At 33.2% G+C, this 19,653-nt stretch overlaps 2 protein-coding genes across 10 annotated transcripts in view; one reads left to right on the plus strand and one right to left on the minus strand.

Moving 5' to 3' along the window:
* The window catches only part of LOC123557621 (calcium uptake protein 3, mitochondrial-like), a 144,388-nt gene extending 139,327 nt beyond the window's left edge, over window positions 1-5,061 (minus strand). For 3 of the 6 annotated variants that reach the window (XM_053543957.1, XM_053543958.1, XM_053543956.1), the window contains exons 1-2: window positions 4,789-5,060; window positions 1,341-1,467 (exon numbers count right to left, since the gene is read on the minus strand). In XM_053543957.1, coding sequence (XP_053399932.1) covers window positions 1,341-1,467; window positions 4,789-5,007 — 346 coding nt within the window. In that variant the 5' untranslated portion in view covers window positions 5,008-5,060. Of the gene's footprint in view, window positions 1-1,340; window positions 1,468-4,788 lie in introns of all 6 variants that reach the window. The other 3 variants (XM_053543955.1, XM_053543959.1, XM_053543954.1) reach the window with 2 other exon arrangements.
* Window positions 1-19,012, plus strand: part of LOC123557623 (fibroblast growth factor 18-like) — a 46,116-nt gene extending 27,104 nt beyond the window's left edge. For 3 of the 4 annotated variants that reach the window (XM_045349213.2, XM_045349215.2, XM_045349214.2), the window contains exons 2-4: window positions 7,029-7,758; window positions 14,652-14,860; window positions 15,162-19,012. In XM_045349213.2, the coding sequence (XP_045205148.2) occupies window positions 7,545-7,758; window positions 14,652-14,860; window positions 15,162-15,620 (882 nt within the window). In that variant the 5' untranslated portion in view covers window positions 7,029-7,544 and the 3' untranslated portion in view covers window positions 15,621-19,012. Of the gene's footprint in view, window positions 1-5,170; window positions 5,372-7,028; window positions 7,759-14,651; window positions 14,861-15,161 lie in introns of those variants that run through there. The other variant, XM_045349212.2, reaches the window with a different exon arrangement.
* Window positions 19,013-19,653: the final 641 nt, after the last annotated feature.

A 19,653-nucleotide genomic window follows, 5' to 3' on the forward strand; every position in this document is an offset into this window, starting at 1 on the left:
TAAACTGAAGGTCATTTTTACCCACAGTATGGTTACGAACAGGGAAATCATTCAAACAGTGAAATCATTTAAATTGTGAAATTATTTAAAACGGTGAAATCATTTAAACAGTGAAATCATTTAACCTGTGAAATCATTTAATTTTGTGGGCAAGAAATTTCTTGCTTCTGTACAAAAAAAGGAGTTTTTTTTAAGGATAAAGGTTATAAATTCTTAAGGTTATAAATTTGTAATTTCTAATCTAAGAAGACAGAAACTATATGAAAATATAATGCATTTGTTGGAATTTCATTTTGTGAATTGAAGAAACCACAAAATTCATGAAAATTGACCCCCCACAAATTGTAATGAGTTTAACAGGATGCTGTTTTATCTTCAGCCAGCCTACATATTACAATGTACAAGATGCATCCTTGTAAAAGTATCTCGTGTTCGCTAACTTCAACTTTTGTCCAAACTAGTTACCCATAGTTGACTTGCATGTTTAAACATCAACCTGCCCGCAACTTCTTGCCTTATTTTTTTGCTTTAAACAATTTTTACAGTTAAATTTGTGATTAATATTTTGCACTAATCTTTAATTTACAACTCTTTTTCTCCATTTTACCCAAACTGCTATCATCCACAAAAATCTAAAAGAAATCACTCTACCAATACTGGAATTTTTTTATTGAAATGTTAAATTTTGTTACAAAACATGCAGCTGAAAGTTCTTCTTGGCGCAGACCTTCATCAGCTGACTGTAATTTCTACATGTTAGAGAAGACTGTGACTGTATATTTAAAGCAGGCCAAGTGGCTGATACTGATACGCATAAAACATCAAAATGTCAGACCATCTGTGATTCAGTACAACTGAAATAGTCTCGTCTGATAGGTCGTCAAGTTCAAACAAAACAATGCGGAACAAAGTTCGCGAAATAACATATATTAAAAATGTCTTATAAAGCTAAGTTAGGCAGACTATTTGAGACAGACTGCATATTTCAAGAAAAAACTTTGTCCAAAATGTTTACCAGTATTTAAAACTGACATGCTCTCTGCAAGAAATGAAAACGGCTGGCATGTCTATATATATCTATTTATGGGTCTGTTCTTTCATGTAATTGAAAAAATAATTTAAATTTATTTCAATGAAATCAAAAGCAAGAAACAAGAAGAGTTGTAAACATGGAATGTTATTGTCAGCAGTAGAGTAGCTTTCCCATCAAGCGTTACTCGCAGTTATATTACAAACATAATGAAAATTATTTTAAATTATTTACTCGAAGAATTGGAGATGTTATCACTAATCCATTTAGTTTTCTTCATAAACCACATTATGTTGCATTTTATACTTACGTCTTGGAACTTCTTCCGTGACTGACTCAAGAAAATCTTGAGGGGTCATGTAAATAACACCATCACATTGTACAGACGCAAATTGTTGAAACCGCTCCTCTCTATGGGTCATTGGATGAGACTTTTTCTGCAGATATACGTAGAACTTTAAAATGAAAACTGTTACTGAACATTTCATATACTGTAGAATCATTTAATTTCGTGGACATGAATTTTCGTGGTTTTGGTCAAAATGGCAATTTCATGGGGATATGAATTCGTGGATTTCAACTTTTAAACATAAAATGAATGGGAATTTTACTTGTTCGTTGGGATTAAATTTCGTGTATTGACTCAACCACGAAATCAACGAAAATTATTCACCCACGAATATTAATGATTCCACAGTAATTAAAAATTTTAATCAGACTCTGTATATTGACTATGAAACTCTATGAACTCTCATTTTTTCCATCATAGACTAAGTTCTAAACAATAACTAAGCAAGATGGAAATTGGACTTCTGTAATGAGTTATGATTGTAATGTATATATTTTTCTGTAGTTTGTAAGATTTCTCTTTCAAACAAAACTTACTAAAACATTCTGATAAATGTTCACATATAGTAATTAAGGCACTTCAAGTAAGACCTTAACATATGAGCCGTGCCATGAGAAAACCAACATAGTGGGTTTGCGACCGGCATGGATCAAGACCAGCCTGCGCATCCATGCAGTCTGGTCAGGATCCATGCTGTTCGCTAACAGTTTCTCCAATTCCAATTGGCTTTGAAAGCGAACAGCATGGATCCTGGCCAGACTGCGCGGATGCGCAGGCTGGTCTGGATCCATGCTGGTCGCAAACCCACTACGTTGGTTTTCCCATGACACGGCTCAATTATATTAGCCAAAAAAATAGGACTTAAAACAGCAAAAAAGGTTGCAAAATTAGATTTTACGCAGTAAAGACTACCTTTAGTATATTAAACTACTTTTAACTTTAATGGAATGTACATTTAAATTTGAAAATATCGATATTATATAGATTATTTGCATACTAAATACACATAAAACCACAAAATATAGATGAACCCAAGTTCATTTATATTCATTCAAATCTCAATCTGTTATGGTGTACTTGAAGGGCCGTTATCTAACACTGCAAAGCATGTGGTTCATGGATTTTGGGTAAAAATGAAACCATACAGATCTCAATTTCTTTACATAGTGTTTTGTTAGAATATAACTATGAAATTCATAAAAAAATGCAGTCCCACACATAAAATACTGATTTCAGAATATTCTGTGAATGTCATACTGTGTGTAAACATAGAAGTATAAAATACACAGAATGGCAACTGGCTGCAATCTCGCGTGATCTCGTGTCAGAGTGTGAATCGGCGTTATCTTAGTAAAAACAAACATCGGCGAGCATGGAGTTACAATTTGTACCTTTAAAACTACATTTAAAATACATGTTAGCTTCTGAAACAACATCAGTTTAATGTGAAATAGTTTCTTACCATCAAAGGAAGCGTTGTCATACGGTGATAATTAATTTACCGATGAATAATTGCTTTCGCATACAAAATGGCGCACGGAGAACGTGCCACTTCTGGTAAACGAGATCTCATTAGTTGTCACGGGATGTTGGCGAGATTTGCTCTATACGCCTTTTAAGTTGCCGATCTATTTATTTTTATAGCTCTTTGGTGTAAATGAAGAATCTCTTTTTTTTTTGTTTCAACTGTGAAAAAGAAGCTTTAACTTTTTTGCAAGCCCACATGATATTGTCAATACTTTTCTTCAATGTTAGCAGTATTTAAACAGGGTGGGTAGAGTACATAATCATAAGCATAATAGATTATCATATTACACGAAAATCTGCGGAAATCTGATTTTTTAATATATACCTCCTGCACTGATCGATTTATCTATCTTCAACCAGTAATTCTATATCCTAATATACATAATGATTGATACACAAATCATGGAAAGCACTTTCATTGTGATGAAGATTTAATAACAAATCCTATGCATTCCTTTAAATATAATGGGATTGAAAGACAGACTTCAAGATTTGAAACTTAAGCAACCCCTGACCTTCTTACACTGTTTACTTATATGAAAACGTTTTTGATATAACAATATATCCCTTATTAGATGACCTTCAAACATCATAAAAAGTAAATAGGTTTTGAAAATTCTGAATCAAAATGGTTTTAAAATTCCTTTCTGATTGCACCCCAAAATATAGCAGACAAGTTAGAAATTTTATGAATGATTTCAAGGAACCCATAAATAGTTTAACTGACAGTCAAATCAGATACAATTGTATGGTGGTATAGCTATTTTGTAATTCATTAATATTCTCTTGAAAGCTGGCGCAATGAAGAAGCTTTAACAATGTTTACATTTTATTCAATTCAGAGTTTGTTACTTGAAATTCTTGAAAAATTAAGAGCATTGAAAATTGAAACCTTCTTAATGCTTCATATGGCTAACATTTTGAATGAATGAAAAGGGTTTGCAGGCCTGTTATTATGTTGTTTAATAAATTCAAGTTATTTTTTTTTTTTAAATGAATGTTTCTTTTCATTTTAAATAACTCCATGCTTTCAATTGGTCAAATAACAAGTCAGTTATTTTTAAAACAAAACTGTCTCTTTACATTATTCTCTATATACATTATTTACTTGAAAAAAGTTACTTGTTTGTCAATTAATTAAAGCAGAAAAAAATATGTATTATTTCACATCTAAAGACCACTGCAAAGAGCCTACACCCATGTGCAAAACTATCATGGTTTGGAAAATTGTCCTTTCCCACATTCATCTGTTAAAATGCTGCATAAATAATCATGTTAAAATCTACACCTTCTTTCTGGTGTTTTTCAATTACCTATTACCTATAACAAATTATTTACAGCATCCTTCAAAAACATCTGTGAAAATATAGTACTTCAATGATTTGTCCATTTGCAGGTAAATGATTGTATTATGGCTTAAAAATCTGCACATTTGTGACTGTATTGTGTATGTGTTAAAGTACTGATGACCAGTTTACATGTTTCTTTGATCTAATTATCAGATTAATCAAGTGGGCTTGTAAACAGTAGGTGTGACAATTGACTCTTATTATCTTGATAAGATATCCAAGTTGTCTCCCCTGTACCATCAATAATTTAGATATTCAAGGTTAAAATTCTGTTTAAAAAATGTTGTACAATTTTTTAATGTATCTGAACATTTCATTCATCTAATCATTTCCAACTGCATAAAGATCTATTTCTGATTTGGCTTTAGTTTTTACTTTAGATAAATATCTTAAAAAATAAACAATATTGGCAACAATTCTTACTAATCTGTTAATTTGGAAAAAATTCTAGATTCCAATTTTTTCTTATTTCACATCTTAACGAAATGTGCATAATGTCTAAATTAAGAATATGATGAAATGTCGATAATTACCTCTCCAGGTTCTTGAGCAGCATAAACTTTTGGCAGAAAGTCGTCATTTTGGCGATATTTCCGCCACGCCTGCCATGCAACGAAACAAGTACATGAAGTCCCAATGAGAAGAGTTGTATTTAAACCTGTCTGAGGCTTTTTAACAGTATGAATATGTCGTAAGTTAGTTCTAAAACCTTTAAAAGTTAAAAAGTTTTTTCTGATCACAGGAGCAGCCATTTTTGTGTATTTAGTATATTTGTTTCTGGCTAAGCTCCATTAATTTCACGCTGAAGCTGGGAGCCAGCAAGAAAATGCGTACGCATGCGCAAGAGGTCATGTCTAAACTAGTAACAGACTGGGAAAATCTAAACGTATACTTCAATATAACCAGCAAACACACACTATATAGCATTGGATTTAAGAGTTTGATAATAGAATGAAAAGCGTGTAACAATTTTACTTACCATTAATTGGATATAACAATAGAAATTAATTACATTTTTTAAAGAAATCGAATACTTGCAATTGCATTTATTTAAAACCTGGACTTAGCAGAAAATTTAATGTAGTTTAAAAATTGTATGGGATTCAACTTTAAAAGGTAAGAGAAAGTGCATTTAAAAATAATTATTTTAATTTGAAAGTAGAAGGAGCTATGTTTAAGGGCTGTTTTTTTTATAACTGATTTAAGTATAATACGATGAGTGAAATACTATTTTTATGATATAGCAAAATAAAATTAAAAAAAAATAAAATTAAAATAAAAGTCCGCGCTAGAAAAATTCAATTGTGACTTTTGTACTGTCATTGTATATCATGCATTTTACACGTTATATTTATACATGTTTTTAGGTAAAATATGTCACAAGTGAATACGTTCTTCGGAAAATACAACTTACACGAACATTTCAGATCTGAACAACGGACGTATGCATTAAACATCTTGATTTTTATCTACGTTTAGAAAATGTTTAAACAATAAACACATATAGTATATTAAACTTTTATCATAGATAGGCTATCTAGCTACACCGCAAGATTGCACGAGAAGAAAATATCAGCCTACATTCAAAATTTTAACATGTATAATTTTGTGTATGATATTTAGTACATATATACTCGTACAGTTCAAGTTAAATTTACACACATATATAATAAATAATATGTTTCTTTGCAATGTGTATGGAGCATGTCATACCTATTCTCAAATACAGACACATTTTAATAATAAATTTCGTAAGTATTTGCATATTTCTTGTGAATTTAGAGTTATGTAGATGAGCAATAACAGACAAACAACCACTAGACACACATTATAATTACGATCTATATCATTTCCTTTCACGACTGGTGTTCATCATTCCTAAGATACATTTTTCTTCGATACACTCAGAAAATCACATTAACTCAGCTGTTTTACATTTAGAAAGTTGTGGATCTGAGTTGTGTATATTTTATTCCTTTTTACCAGTACGCCAGTGAAGTATATCTGGTACCTGCTAGTTTGCCAACTGTTATTATCATTTAAGTCTGACCTTTTTATATTATGTAAGATTAACATTGGTTGCTCTTAACTCAGAAGCTACACTTGCTATGTTCTTATTGCAGTATGAATTTTATATCTACATCCCTGCATGAAGGACTGCAAATTTAAAAATAGATAATATAATAAATAATTAAAAAGTTAGTTAAATGCATTATCATGCCCACATCACTCCTAAACGGAACTTAATTTTATATTGCTTTGCTGTATAATACGTAAAGATAATACTAATAAATTACATTAAATTCTATTAATGTATTGCCTCCAACCTTAGTCGTGAATAATGCGGTTAAAGAAAAAGACGCGGATACACATATTTTTTACAAGATGACAAGTCTTCTCAAAAAACTTATTTCATCCTTAAGACAGATGAGAAAATGATAGAAACAAATAAACACCAACTGTCCACACATAGTTTTAAAATGTGTGATAAAATTAGTAATTGTTTATCAATTAAAGGTACCAAAAGGCGATTATTGTAAACATTCCGATAGATGATTAAAACCCACTGGACCGTGGTCAAACAGTTTGGACATATGGCAGACGCGGTGTCTGCGCTGGAGAAGTATCTAATTAAACTCTCTGCTCAAACCAATCAGCTCATTGTTAAGATACAAACATTCAAATAGAAATTTGTACTTAAGACATGATAGGTTTTTAAATCTTTAGAAGAAAAAAAATTGTGCTATAACTTGTACAGCCTTTGTCGTTACAGGAGAAGTTCCTTGCGCATCTGAATATTTGACGAAGTTCTGACACTTTTTGAAGAAGTTCTGACGTAAAAAGAACAGAGAGAGAAAGAGTAAAAAGGGGGATTAAGTTAAAAGGATATTTGTTTTTCGTTGATGCAGGATACAGCAATTGATGCTTTTCCACGAGTGGCTGCATGGTTGTTAATCTTTAAGATAGATCCGGATTTTGTAGATTTTGCATTCATAGTGGTGAAATGATGTGATATGTTGGATTTGCACATCGAAATGTGAAACAGATCAAACAAAATGTCAGAGCGACGAAAAATTAACGACATATAAGTGATACATGTATCCAAGTGATAAGTTTGATTTCGAATTTTGAACCGGGATACAGTTACTATTCGTCATTCTAGACAAGTGTGATAATATTATTAAATTCTGGATTATACAGTGGGGAAATAATCACTAAGTTGAATGAGTGACTCGTGTGTAACTTCGTTAAGCGGCTACTGGTCGCATCCATGTGGTCTAAATAAGCAATGAGCCCCGCTTTGACCGCAAGTGCTAGTTTACCAGCCACGACTTTATCTGGTTCCCAGCCGGCTCCCGTGATCCCGCAGTGGAATAACCCTATCCCCGACGGCTGGAGGGAGCTAGACGGCAAGAGAAAGTTCTGTTTCCAGGCGGATCATAACATGTTTCTCGAGATGCACCGTAATGGTACCAGAGGTGTAAATGAAACCACGAAATTCTGTAAGTATATATTTCAATTCCTTAATTATTGGTTATAAAATATCTATGTCTCTTAGCATGTTGGTACAGGCTTACTTATAGTGCCTAGAGAAATGACGCCGATATGCGCACAGGGTTCGATTCTCCCGACCGGGAATTTATTCTCTGAGATCTTTACGAGTATGAGGCAGTCATTGGTTCGAACCTTTCTCGGATGGTTTCTCTCGGGTTTCTGTAGTTGTCACTGTTCTACTCTTTGGAAAAGAGTGCTACTGAGTTTTCTAGGAAGAATACCTGTTTTATGCTCCTTTCATGCAACTACGCAAGTAACATCAAGATCTAAATTTGCTTTTAGTTCTAAGGATACGACTTGTTTTAACTTACGAAATATGAAAGGAATGAAATAGGTTTTACAAATTGGTTTTACCATTAGAAATAAGTACTAATTGTTTCGTGCAAGTCTGAATAGATAACCGTGTTATTATAATCACGTACTAAAATGTTCAACGCCATGCATCATTTATAATCACTCACCATCTCAATGCATTGCGCTCCAGGTACCAAGCATGCAGTCGCGTTTCTAATGTACTTTTTTATCTTCAAAACTGATTTGTATCAGCATTGACCATTTTTTATAAAACACCATGGTCAGCGCTCATTAAACGTCAATTTCGTATTGTCATCATTACATAGCCTTAAATAAACCATGGTTCATATTTTATTACATTTTTTTTTCTCATCTAATCGAGCTAATGTATCAATTGTTACATAAATAAAACTAGATGATTTAAAAGGACCGAAATATATGTATCTTTGTGGGGTCGTTTCCACAGTTATTTGCCAATTAACAGCGATGACATAAAAATGGATGCTGACTTGCCATGCATTAACCCAACTGATGAAGGTATTTGCATAAAGTAGAAAAAAACTCTTAAATTTTTAGAGACAACATTTTCCATTCTTCAACCATTAAAGTTTTTTGTCTACAAACGGGAAAGCAAACATGCTGGCTATGGAGCATTTACCATGCCCGTATAATTTGCATAAATTATCGCGGCTTAAGCAAAAACTGATGAAAATAAACCATTCTTACTTATCGTTGTTTTCACCCAATATTGACACACTTGTGTTTGGAATTTCAAACATTTATCAATCAAATGCATTTTATTTTTCTAACAGAGGGTGCGGGTATAAAAATGGTGAATGTACAGTACAGGGGTGTAAAATTATTGAAACGTCTGTGGTAATGGCGTAATAATGAATGAGTGACAGATGACGATATGATAAAATGCATATCAATAAATAAATCAATTTCACAAGTTGATCTGCAGAGAACAGACATGCAAAAAAAAAATGTCAGAATTACTTCCGCATTTGTTGGCACCGGGACAGATTCGACAGACAATATATTTGAATACTTGTGCTGTTATCTAGCATTGTTCAGCCGCCTTGTTTGATTTATGCTGATAATTTTCTTTTGAAACCATACAACCTTGGAAAAAATCTGTAAATACACATCATGTTATTTCAATAGTGTTTATTAATATTCAATAGTTTTTCATTTGAACACTCTTTAGTATGTATGCTATTATGATTAATGGGCCGAATATTAGCTTATTTCTGACAGTGAACTGTTGAAGACCCAACTCGTTTATCTCGGTATTTTCAAAATGTAGGGTATGGTATTTAGATGCAAGAGGAATTTAACGATCTATGTATATGAAACAAAAGTGCAAAAGATAGCCCTATAGCTGTTAAAGTCCGTACTTTTTGACAACGTTTTCTGACAAATGATTAATACATAAGGTATTAAGACAAAGATTTAAATATTCCTTTGTAAACATCGCCCTGGTTGGTACTGGGCGGAACTATTTACTGTTTTTTAAAAAACGCTTTGTTTTGTGACTCCCTTCAGTTTCAGGATTTCACGATAACTTAATTATATTCCCTGAAGTTCCCGAAAGTAAACCCCCCCCCCCCCCCCCCAAAAAAAAAAAAAAAAAAAAAAACACAATCATTGTCGTATATTTCCGGTACACGTTATCAATATATGTCTTAGATTATCAGAGTTCCCTACTGGGTCCTTTTTTTTGTCAGGCTTCATTTAATAGTTTGTAGTCGTGGAAGGGGACTGGATCTAGTACGAGTACGTTTTGGAAATATAAAAAGTAGTCGCATCGTCGTTTTATCAGTAAATGGTAATCGATGTCGTCATATGGTAAATGCTCTCCTTCCTCGGGCCCACACCAGTAAGAGCCATTTTTGATGGCCATGCATGCACTTAATATACTGAGATGGATAAATTGTCCAAAGAACGCGGAAGCAAATCCGGTTTAAATTCTGCGCATATTTCACTTTGATTAGGTAAGCGAGATGAATAATTGTCATTTGGATAGTAAAATGCATTTTAATGAAGAGAGAACATTCTAATTTATCTTCCAGCCGTGTTAGATGAGCTGTATTTGTCTATATCTAAAGATAAAACATGCACGTTTACGATGGCCCTTATATTTCTATGTCTTTACATTTTTCAAATTTTTCCTACTTCAAATTCTTTTGTTGTGCTCTTTGCATTATAAAGTTAATTCAGTTTGTATATCTGAGAAAAAGAACTTTGGGAAAACTTTATAGTCTATTAGACTTGCATTTTTTTTTTGTATTTTTTTTTTGCCGATGTTCACATAAGACGAGAATGTGATTTATAATGACATAGATTTGTTTAGTGTTTACATGCTTTCAGAGATAACAAAATACCTTTAACAGGTTGAACATACCTCGCTTGGAAATCAGCATGCAACGAATTTTGATTTAATACATTTTGGACGTTTCATTTTTTTACACCGTTTTAGAGTTCCCACAATAAAAAAAAACTAAATAGCGACCTATCTATGCAGATTTTTGTTTTAACAAATAAAGAGATAGACATCTTGTGAACTAGGGTTAGATTACAAACTATTTCAACAGTAAACATTCTTTTAATTCGAAGTTATTTCAGCATTAATTTACACAGTTTCACAAACGAAGCCGTGGAAAAAGAAAGAGGTCACGCGAGTAACAATCCCGTTACTCACGAGAATGCTGGGAACGTAGTTAACTCGATTGATTCATAAATATTTTTCTTGTTCCTTAATAAACAATAAGATGATTAAAGCTAGACAATTAAGATCCTAGTTAGTGTTAACATTCTTACTGACAACGTGAAAGATTATCGTTAACTTAATCTGAAGTTTAGCTATTCTTTCCATGTCCATGCTTCGATATTTCCGTTATTCGACCGACAATTCGTTAATGAGAGGTGCCGTTCATTTCGTTGTTTTACGATGTCCCGTAATCATTGATGCCCCATGATAATAACTTAGATGGTTATCCGTTGAAGCGAATTGTAAGCATATTGCCCGTAACAAATAGTACGAATCTTTGGAACAGGACCAGAAAGGCCTTTGCAATGTTTAAAATTGTAGACAGATACCATCACAGTACTTCCTGGACTTGGAGAAACGATGAATAATTGTGTGCAAAAATTAGCACAACGTTTTATTTAGGCAACGCATAAATATTGACATTTTTTTTTTTTTTGGTAGTTTTCTTGCATTGATCTGTAAATCATTTTAGGCGCAATTTACCTAGACTTTGAATTAAGAAATATATTCTTTAAGAATAAAGAGGGCATGCAGTTCAGTGCTGGTAACCTAACACTTCAACAAAAGTATGGTAGCTTTTTTTCCCCCTTTAATGCTTGCATTAAGACCTGCATTTTAACTACCAAAACACAAAAAAGTACACTCAGTTGGCAATCATTTCAACTGTTCACACGTCCTAGACCGTGTAAAACACCTTTGATAGTAAATGAAACATTGGTCTCATAACAAAAATATTAGCATTGCAATTTACAGATAATTGAATCGGAATTATATTTCTTCTTCCAATCACGATTAGTTATTAACATTCAGAATTAGTTGTATAGACGTTTTGTACCGGTGCCAAATGACCGCACATTAGTACCAGCGACGGGAAAAAAGCTACGCTACGAAACATCTCTCGTAAATTAGAAAAGCCTATAGGAGACCTGGAAAATTATGATTTCTGTCTATATATCAAGATTTTATGAGTATGTATTTTTTCTAGTAGGTAACAGCTAGAGCTGTATAGTAGCTAGGTATTCGCACGAAGCAATTAGGCTGAGTCAGCGTAAGGCCAAAGACGATCGCGATATATATTTTTATGGCGTAGGTAGACCTGAACTGGTTGTTGGTAATACGAGAATAACAATGCGAGTCGTCTCCGATAGCGCTACTGTGCCACACGGGACGGTCTTTTTTTTTTACGTTAAATGCCTGTACATGATTCAGCCACTAATGCAGTGTTCATTTTTTGCGCTCTTTGCGGAAGATGAAAGCTTTCAGATTTTTTCACGTATACAAACAAGTTATGCACATGAATCACAATGAAACAAAAGTATTACATCTACATTACAAAAAAAAATTAAACAGTTATTTGAGTAATCCTATTTCATATTTCTTTTTTTCCCCCCTGTCATGTGAATGCGTACTCTACATAAAATTGTATTTTCTTTCAACCTGTTTAAACGTGATTAAAGCAAGTTTCATTCTAATTGTTCGCTTCAGACCGCTATTTTACCATCTTCTGATCGACCCCTATTTAATTACCTTACTTGTAATTTTAATAGGGTGAGTGAAACAGAATGATATTTTGTTGGTGGGTCTCAATGGTAAACACTTTCCCCATTATTCGCCCGGACTGTGGGTAACAAACGGTTAAAAGATTTTTGACTGATCTCTCATATTTTGTTACATTTTAACAAAAGCTTCAATCATTGGTTTGCTACATTTTGAATGAACATGCTACTGTGGCGAAACGGCTGGGGTGAAGCTCTATAAATTAAAGGACTGGGAACGAACAAACAAGTTTTTTTTTTGTCAGATTTTTTATGCTTTTATATTTTGACTAAAACCATTTCACTGAAAAGACTACGTTAACTCAACAGTCTTACGTTATATAATATACGTAAATCTGCCAAACGTTTACGTAAAGCGGAAAGACCAGTATGATAGACGGGTTTTGTTATTTAATATATAGTTACAAAAAATGCACGGAGTGAAATGAATATCCAGGAAAACCATTATAAATGATGTCACACCGAAAGTAACAAATGAGTCTTCCAAATAGTCACCCGAAATTTAAAGGTTGTGTACATTTTCTTTTTTTTTAAAAAGGCGTTTGTTGTTCACATTCAGTTCAAGTCAGACTTGCTTTTTTTAAAGAAATATAACGATTTTGTTCGCACGCTCGTATCATTTCGCCGTGGATACCTTGCGATTACCTCCCTACGTTTATGCCCTCATTAGAATTGTAGAGGGACTCTAAAAAAACGCATTTTTATTCAGTCCCGACCATTTGAACAATGTACATAGTGCACATGTGCAAAAGTGTAACGCTACTATATATGTAGGTGCATGTAAGAGAAATAATTAATTGCTATGGTCGGCATTTAGTGTGCAATGATCTGTCTTGTTTTCAATAAAAAAAAAAGGTGCATTTACAACATATCTAAACATGTTAAAGCTATAGCCATGATAATGTGGTCTTGCTTGCGTATGGGGTGCAGATTTGATTTATAACACATACGCTCTCGAGACCTATACAGTTATGAAATGAACCCTAGATTCGTGTGTCTATTCCAACCGCGTGACAACCGATACCGCATTGAAAGATTAACGTTGTTCACACCTGTTCGAACGCGTTCCCAAAATCAAGAGATTTGATATTTCTTTTCATCACCATTGCAGCAAATAGAAACATGCATATTTGAAGTTTTTATCACAAATGTAATCTGAACTTTTTATAAACGTTTCGTTACAACTACATCAGGTTTTGTTTTACATCCAAATGTGATTTTTTAAAATGATTTATGTTACAGTATATACCACTTTGTAACGATATGGCAAGCCTGAGGGAATTTCTACATTTCAACAAATATTTTAAAAGCTCGAAACTGATCAAAAACCATAACTTTATACCTGTCATAATTAACTATGTACACACGAACATTTTCTCCCTCTTTTTTTTTTGCGCATGCGTTGTCAGTTTATTCTGAACTCATTTAGTTTCCTGAAATATTATACCTAGACATTGTATGTCCGAGAACTAGTACACAAACTTGTACTTAAAAATCACTAACACTTGTATAAAAAGACACAGAGAAAATAGATTTAAATAAGCATAAATTTGATATCAAAGGTTTTGAAATATATCCCTTGCTGATTTTTACATTTTGCAATGTATATTTTGATCGTCTTTCACTTCTATAAGTGTCGTCTGGCACTTGTCGTTACTTTAATATTTACCATACCAAGTTCAATTGAGGAAGATTTTTTTTTAAGCTGTGCAGTCGCAGTAAAAAGATAAAGAGCTAAAAGAAATCCACTGGGACAAATCACTATTCATTTTAAATGGTTAAATAAAACGGTCATGCTGGTTAAAATTGGTATTTAAATGAATATCTACACTTTTTTATTTTGATTAAATATTTCCATTTTCTATACTAGTCATTTACAAGCACTATAAAATACTGTAAGAGGTTAAAATCCACACGAAAATCCACTTTCCATCGCGGTCATATATAACGACATTGTCATTGTTAGATCGAGTCTTTATTGTTCAATTAATTTCATCATCACCGTCATCATTATCATCATCTCCACAATCACATCGTCACTGCCCCTGCCATTATAACAAATTCAAAATTACAATAGTAAATAAACAATATCGCGACTACCACCATTTTCATCATCATTTACAACTACAACAACAATAACAAACATCATCATCATCATCATTAACACACATTTTAATACTTTTCCGATTAACTAATGTTTGTTTGTTCTGTTTTTCAGGTGTGCTAACTATACTCATAATGAATATCACAGGTGTGAGACTGAATAATGACAGTAGCCAGGCACTGGGGAAATGGAGTGATACTGGACGTGGGCCTAGTGGTATGGTGTGGAATGATCCCCGGTCTTCAAATACACGTCACGTTATATTAGGAAGCTCTACGGGTCTTTTTCTATGTATGGACGACCATAGTGTAGTGTATCAATCGGTATGTACGCATGGAATTTCCGTGCATTTCAATTATAATAATAATCTTCCGAGTAAATTATTACGAATATATTGGACGGTTAAGCTTTTCGCCTTGTTGAGGAAATTAACTTAATCTCATTTTTCCTAAGAAATTGCAAATACGAAACAGCGTTTACCTCCCCTGGCTTTGGACCCTTGTTGCACGAGGAGACCACTGTGTTGTGTGTAGGTGATTGCATAAATGTATTATTGGTAGTTTTATTTTCGATTTAATATATGCCAGTATTTGTGTTAAAGATGATCTTTTTGTTTTATTTCAGCCAAATTTCAATACCAACCATTGTGTGTTCGATCATGAATATGAATATGAAGGCTATAAAGAAAGATATTACCGTCGTGTAAATAACACTATGCCAAAATGGTATTTAGGAATGAATAAAGACGGCTCCATGAGATGTGGTAATGTGACTAGAAAGAAACAAAAGGGTGCTAACTTTACTAAATTTTTTATTGCGGGAATTAGTGAAAAAACATCTCCACCGTTTGAAGAACCGAAAAAAGAATGTTGTACAAATAAGGCTTGCAAAACACGACGGAAAGATAGGAAAGGCGAGGAAAAGGGAAAAAGAAGGAAAAAACGATGTTATAAAAAGTGGTGTAGAAAGCATAGGAGACGATTCTTTACATTAAAACTTAAGGAATTAAGACGTTATTATAACAGATGTGTGAAAAAAGTGATTAGGCATTGTCCTAAAAAACGTAAAAGCGTTGACAGATGATAGTGCTTAGTGCGCATGTGCGGAATTTCATATTGAACATTTGAGATTGCATATAGAAGTGCTATTTATAGTACTGAAAGCGGAATTGTGATTTCAGAGGATGTGTATTTATTGTGGTCTAAAGACAGGATCCGGCGTATTTTCTGAACAAAATTCAATTGATGTTCAGAAATGTGGGGTGTGCAAATCTCAAAAGGTGCCAGTTGGAAGTGAAACATTTGACGGACAGTTCGTGAACATTTCAGCTGTAATTTCTTTTTCTTAGTATTTACAAAATGAAGAATGTCTCGGTGTAGTTTCGTGTCTAGAAAAAAGACTAGATTGCCAAGAGTTTTGGCAGGAGAACCACTGGTGCTGCAAGTGACAGAGTATATTATCCAGATACTTTAAAGTGGAACACGGTCATAAATTGTCCTGTGTTATTTAAAGCTATAAAACACATCTGTGTTTTCTACGCATGCATTCCTTGTTGCTGTCGAATGTTATGTCTTTAAAGATCTTCAGTCAATAATTTTGCATGTCTTAACACTTTTTTGCTGCATTTATTTTTTTAAGCATTTCAACATTATTATCACACGAGTGTGCAAGCCGTTAAATGGTCTTTGGAAAAGTATACGGAACACGTCAGCATATTGTTTATAAAAAAAATGGGATACATTTTTCCCACTTACTACGTACTAAATTTTTTCTCTTTTTGGGCGTATACTCATTTGGACGTTGCGAAAATGGATTTAACCAATTTCGAATAAAATTCAGAAGCATAAGTGATAGCTACACATTGACAACAACTCGATCAATGATGTATTTGTTTTCGTCAGTTAACTGTGATGACGATATTTATTGCATTTTTAAATGAGCCGCGACATGAGAAAACCAACATAGTGGGTTTGCGACCAGCATGGATCCAGACCAGCCTGCGCATCCGCGTAGTCTGGTCAGGATCCATGCTGTTCGCTAACAGTTTCTCTAATTGCAATAGGCTTTGAAAGCGAACAGCATGGATCCTGACCAGACTGCACGGATGCGCAAAGCCACTATGTTGGTTTTCACATGGCGCGGCTCAAATCACTTTTCGCTTGACAATATTACCCGATGGTCCGTGAGGCCGAAATAGGTTATTTTGTATCAGATTTTTCTTGTGACCTTTTAAGCAACATAGATTGTTACAAATTTATGATTATCGTTCTAGGGCAACTTAAATTATCGGACTAAAATACAAACTCATTTATGACACGGACCAGTGATAGGGTAAAGGTATCTGTGATTGTCGGGGGAGATCTGCTCTTGTTGTAGATATAATTTATTCAGATTCTCCCCCAAAATGAATAGGTTGACAAGCTGTGGTATCTTTTTTAATAGCTTGTCCACACAAAATTCTATAATCTACTTTAACTTTCTAAAACTCAGACATGATTTGGAATTCTGATATTTTGTTTCTCATTACATGACAAATGAATAGAACTGCATTTCAATTTTCTGAAACTTAATCGAATCATCAGCATTAAATACCTCAGTGTATATACTCACGTGATGCCATCTTCTAAATTATGACGTCATCATTCTATTAGATGTAACAGTATGTTAGGTAAATGACGGGAACATGTTGTCAGTGTGTTAAGATTTGAATAAAGCGCATGCGTGAATGTTTAAATCCACCTTGGATCTTGACTTATTGTGCAATACTTTTTTTTATTTACTGTCATTTAAAAAGGGTTTGAATTCTTCTAGATCGTCACATTTTCTGTTTTATATCCAGTATAACTTGTTTTTCAACACATTTGACAATAGTAAGAAAATGAGTGTACATTTTTTTAACATGTTCATTTTTTTTTTAGTTTGATACCTCCTCTTAATTTCTTTTGAAACCATTTTTTTTTTCAAAGACAATTTTTAGGAAGAATATTTACATTCAGTCATGTGCAATGACCTGTTTATTTTGCTAATGATTTCTGCTTCTAACTTTCGCTTTTCGTTTCACCCTTTCGCACTAAGTGGTGGCATTCTAGAAGCTATATCTGTAAGCAAGGTATGAGGTCCAGCAACAGGACATTTTTATACTGTTTATGGACACAAATAGGGACCAACTCAAATGAAGAACTTTTTCTTCAGACTTTCGTTTCAGTGTAAATTTTTAATTACTAGTAATCTAAACGGATATTATCTAATTTATCATTTTGATTGTCACTATATTTCTTTTTTAAGAACAGTTTACTAATTATACTCAATAGCCTGAAATTTTTTTACTATTATTTTCCTCTTTACTTCCCGCCTTCCTTTAACAGAGAAATCCCCTTGGTGTCCACCAACAGTATATTACACTGTTTTTTTTTTTCACCGTAAATCAGTATTTTTCAAAGTCATACATTTTCTTTATTATAAATATGTTTAGTTTAGTTTATTATGTAATTTGATTTCCATCGAGTGCCATGCAAATGAGAATGTTAAGCATAATTTCGATATTTAATTTTGGTTTTACTTTCGTTTGTTGTCAAAAATAATCCTGTAATGTGTAATAATTTTACAAGTACATGAGCTTTATTTTACCAGTTTTTACACAGATATTATCAGAAATCTGAAATAAAATCTATTATGTATGTCACATTTGTACAATATCACAATTTTGCTTCTTACTGAAAGAATAATGTTAGAAATGCTACACGTTATACGTTACTGGTATTACGTAAAGGAACTATATCACATACGTTACATTTTATTACTTTCTCTAAAGAGAGCAGTGGCCCAATATTTTCATACTCGTGAAGCCAAGCTTATACCAAAGGTTTATTTATGATAAGTTGTTAAAAATGTTTTGTATATTTTGTTATAACTTACGTATAGATAGAAAAGAGTGCAGATTGAAGATGTAGAATATGTAATAGTCATTACATTTTAGTAACCTCGTGTTTTATCATATCAAAACTTAGTTGACAAATTTGTATTTTTTTTTATCTTGAAGCGGTACAAAGCAATATTTCACTAACAGATATAATCTTTATCTTTAAATGTACATCCAAACGTACTTTTCTTTTGGACATTTCCCATCAAATGTATTAAACATGGCTAGATATAAAACTGCCTGTTTATCCACAATCAAATGTCATGTAATAAGATTGATTTATTCGCGTTTTCATAGATGCTATGAAGTAATTGTTGATTTTTTTCTCAAATATGAGATTTAGGCATATAACTTTTATATTATAGAAACAGAAAATACATACACGTGTCTTGTTGTCTGCACTCTGTTCTATCTATTAATGTAAATGCAGTTATTGTTGTAAAATAAGTTACATGTACAGTCAATGTAAGATGTCATGGACAATTTCCTTTTGTTTAAGAGTGGGCATTAATGTCCAGTCTTTATGACAAAAATAAAATATGAAAATTTGAACAAATCCAGCCTTTCTTTGTAATTTACGTAACGGCTGTTTTTCAACAGTCTCCAGTTATAAAATAGAAGCCACTGAACCAAAAATAGTTTGTATCTGGACCTCATACAGGATCTGTCTGTACTTCATATAAGCGACTTTTCATTTTTGTGACCGCTATGCAACCCCACTTCTTTTAAGGGCATTTCTGGTTGTTATTCAGTTTCCGGCCACAAAATGCCGGCATTTAGTAGAGGGTCGTCCATTATTTGGAGCGTATAAAACTGGTTGATCACGGACCAAACTGTACTAAAAACCTTAAAATATCTCTGTTAACCTTCAGCCTGCTGGCGGCAGGTGATGCCTTTGCGACCAGTGCAGAACAAGATCCGTGCAGGCTGATCGTGGTCTGCATTGTTCGCTATTCAGTCAGTACATTTTCAGTGAACACCCCTTTGAATAACATGTGATAATGCCCAAATTGAATGACAAGCCCATTTTAGAAATTTAGCAGGGTAAAGGTTAACCAACTTGCATTATATGATGACGTACGTCAGGACCGAATTGCTCAGACTTTAAACCGCTTGTCATGCTGTCCGAAGGGTAATTCTACAAAAACAGATTTTTGAATCACTAAATCAACTAAAAACATAGAATCTTGTATTGAA

This window comes from Mercenaria mercenaria, chromosome 5 (assembly GCF_021730395.1).
Source record: "Mercenaria mercenaria strain notata chromosome 5, MADL_Memer_1, whole genome shotgun sequence".
NCBI classification, from domain to species: Eukaryota; Metazoa; Mollusca; class Bivalvia; order Venerida; family Veneridae; genus Mercenaria; species Mercenaria mercenaria.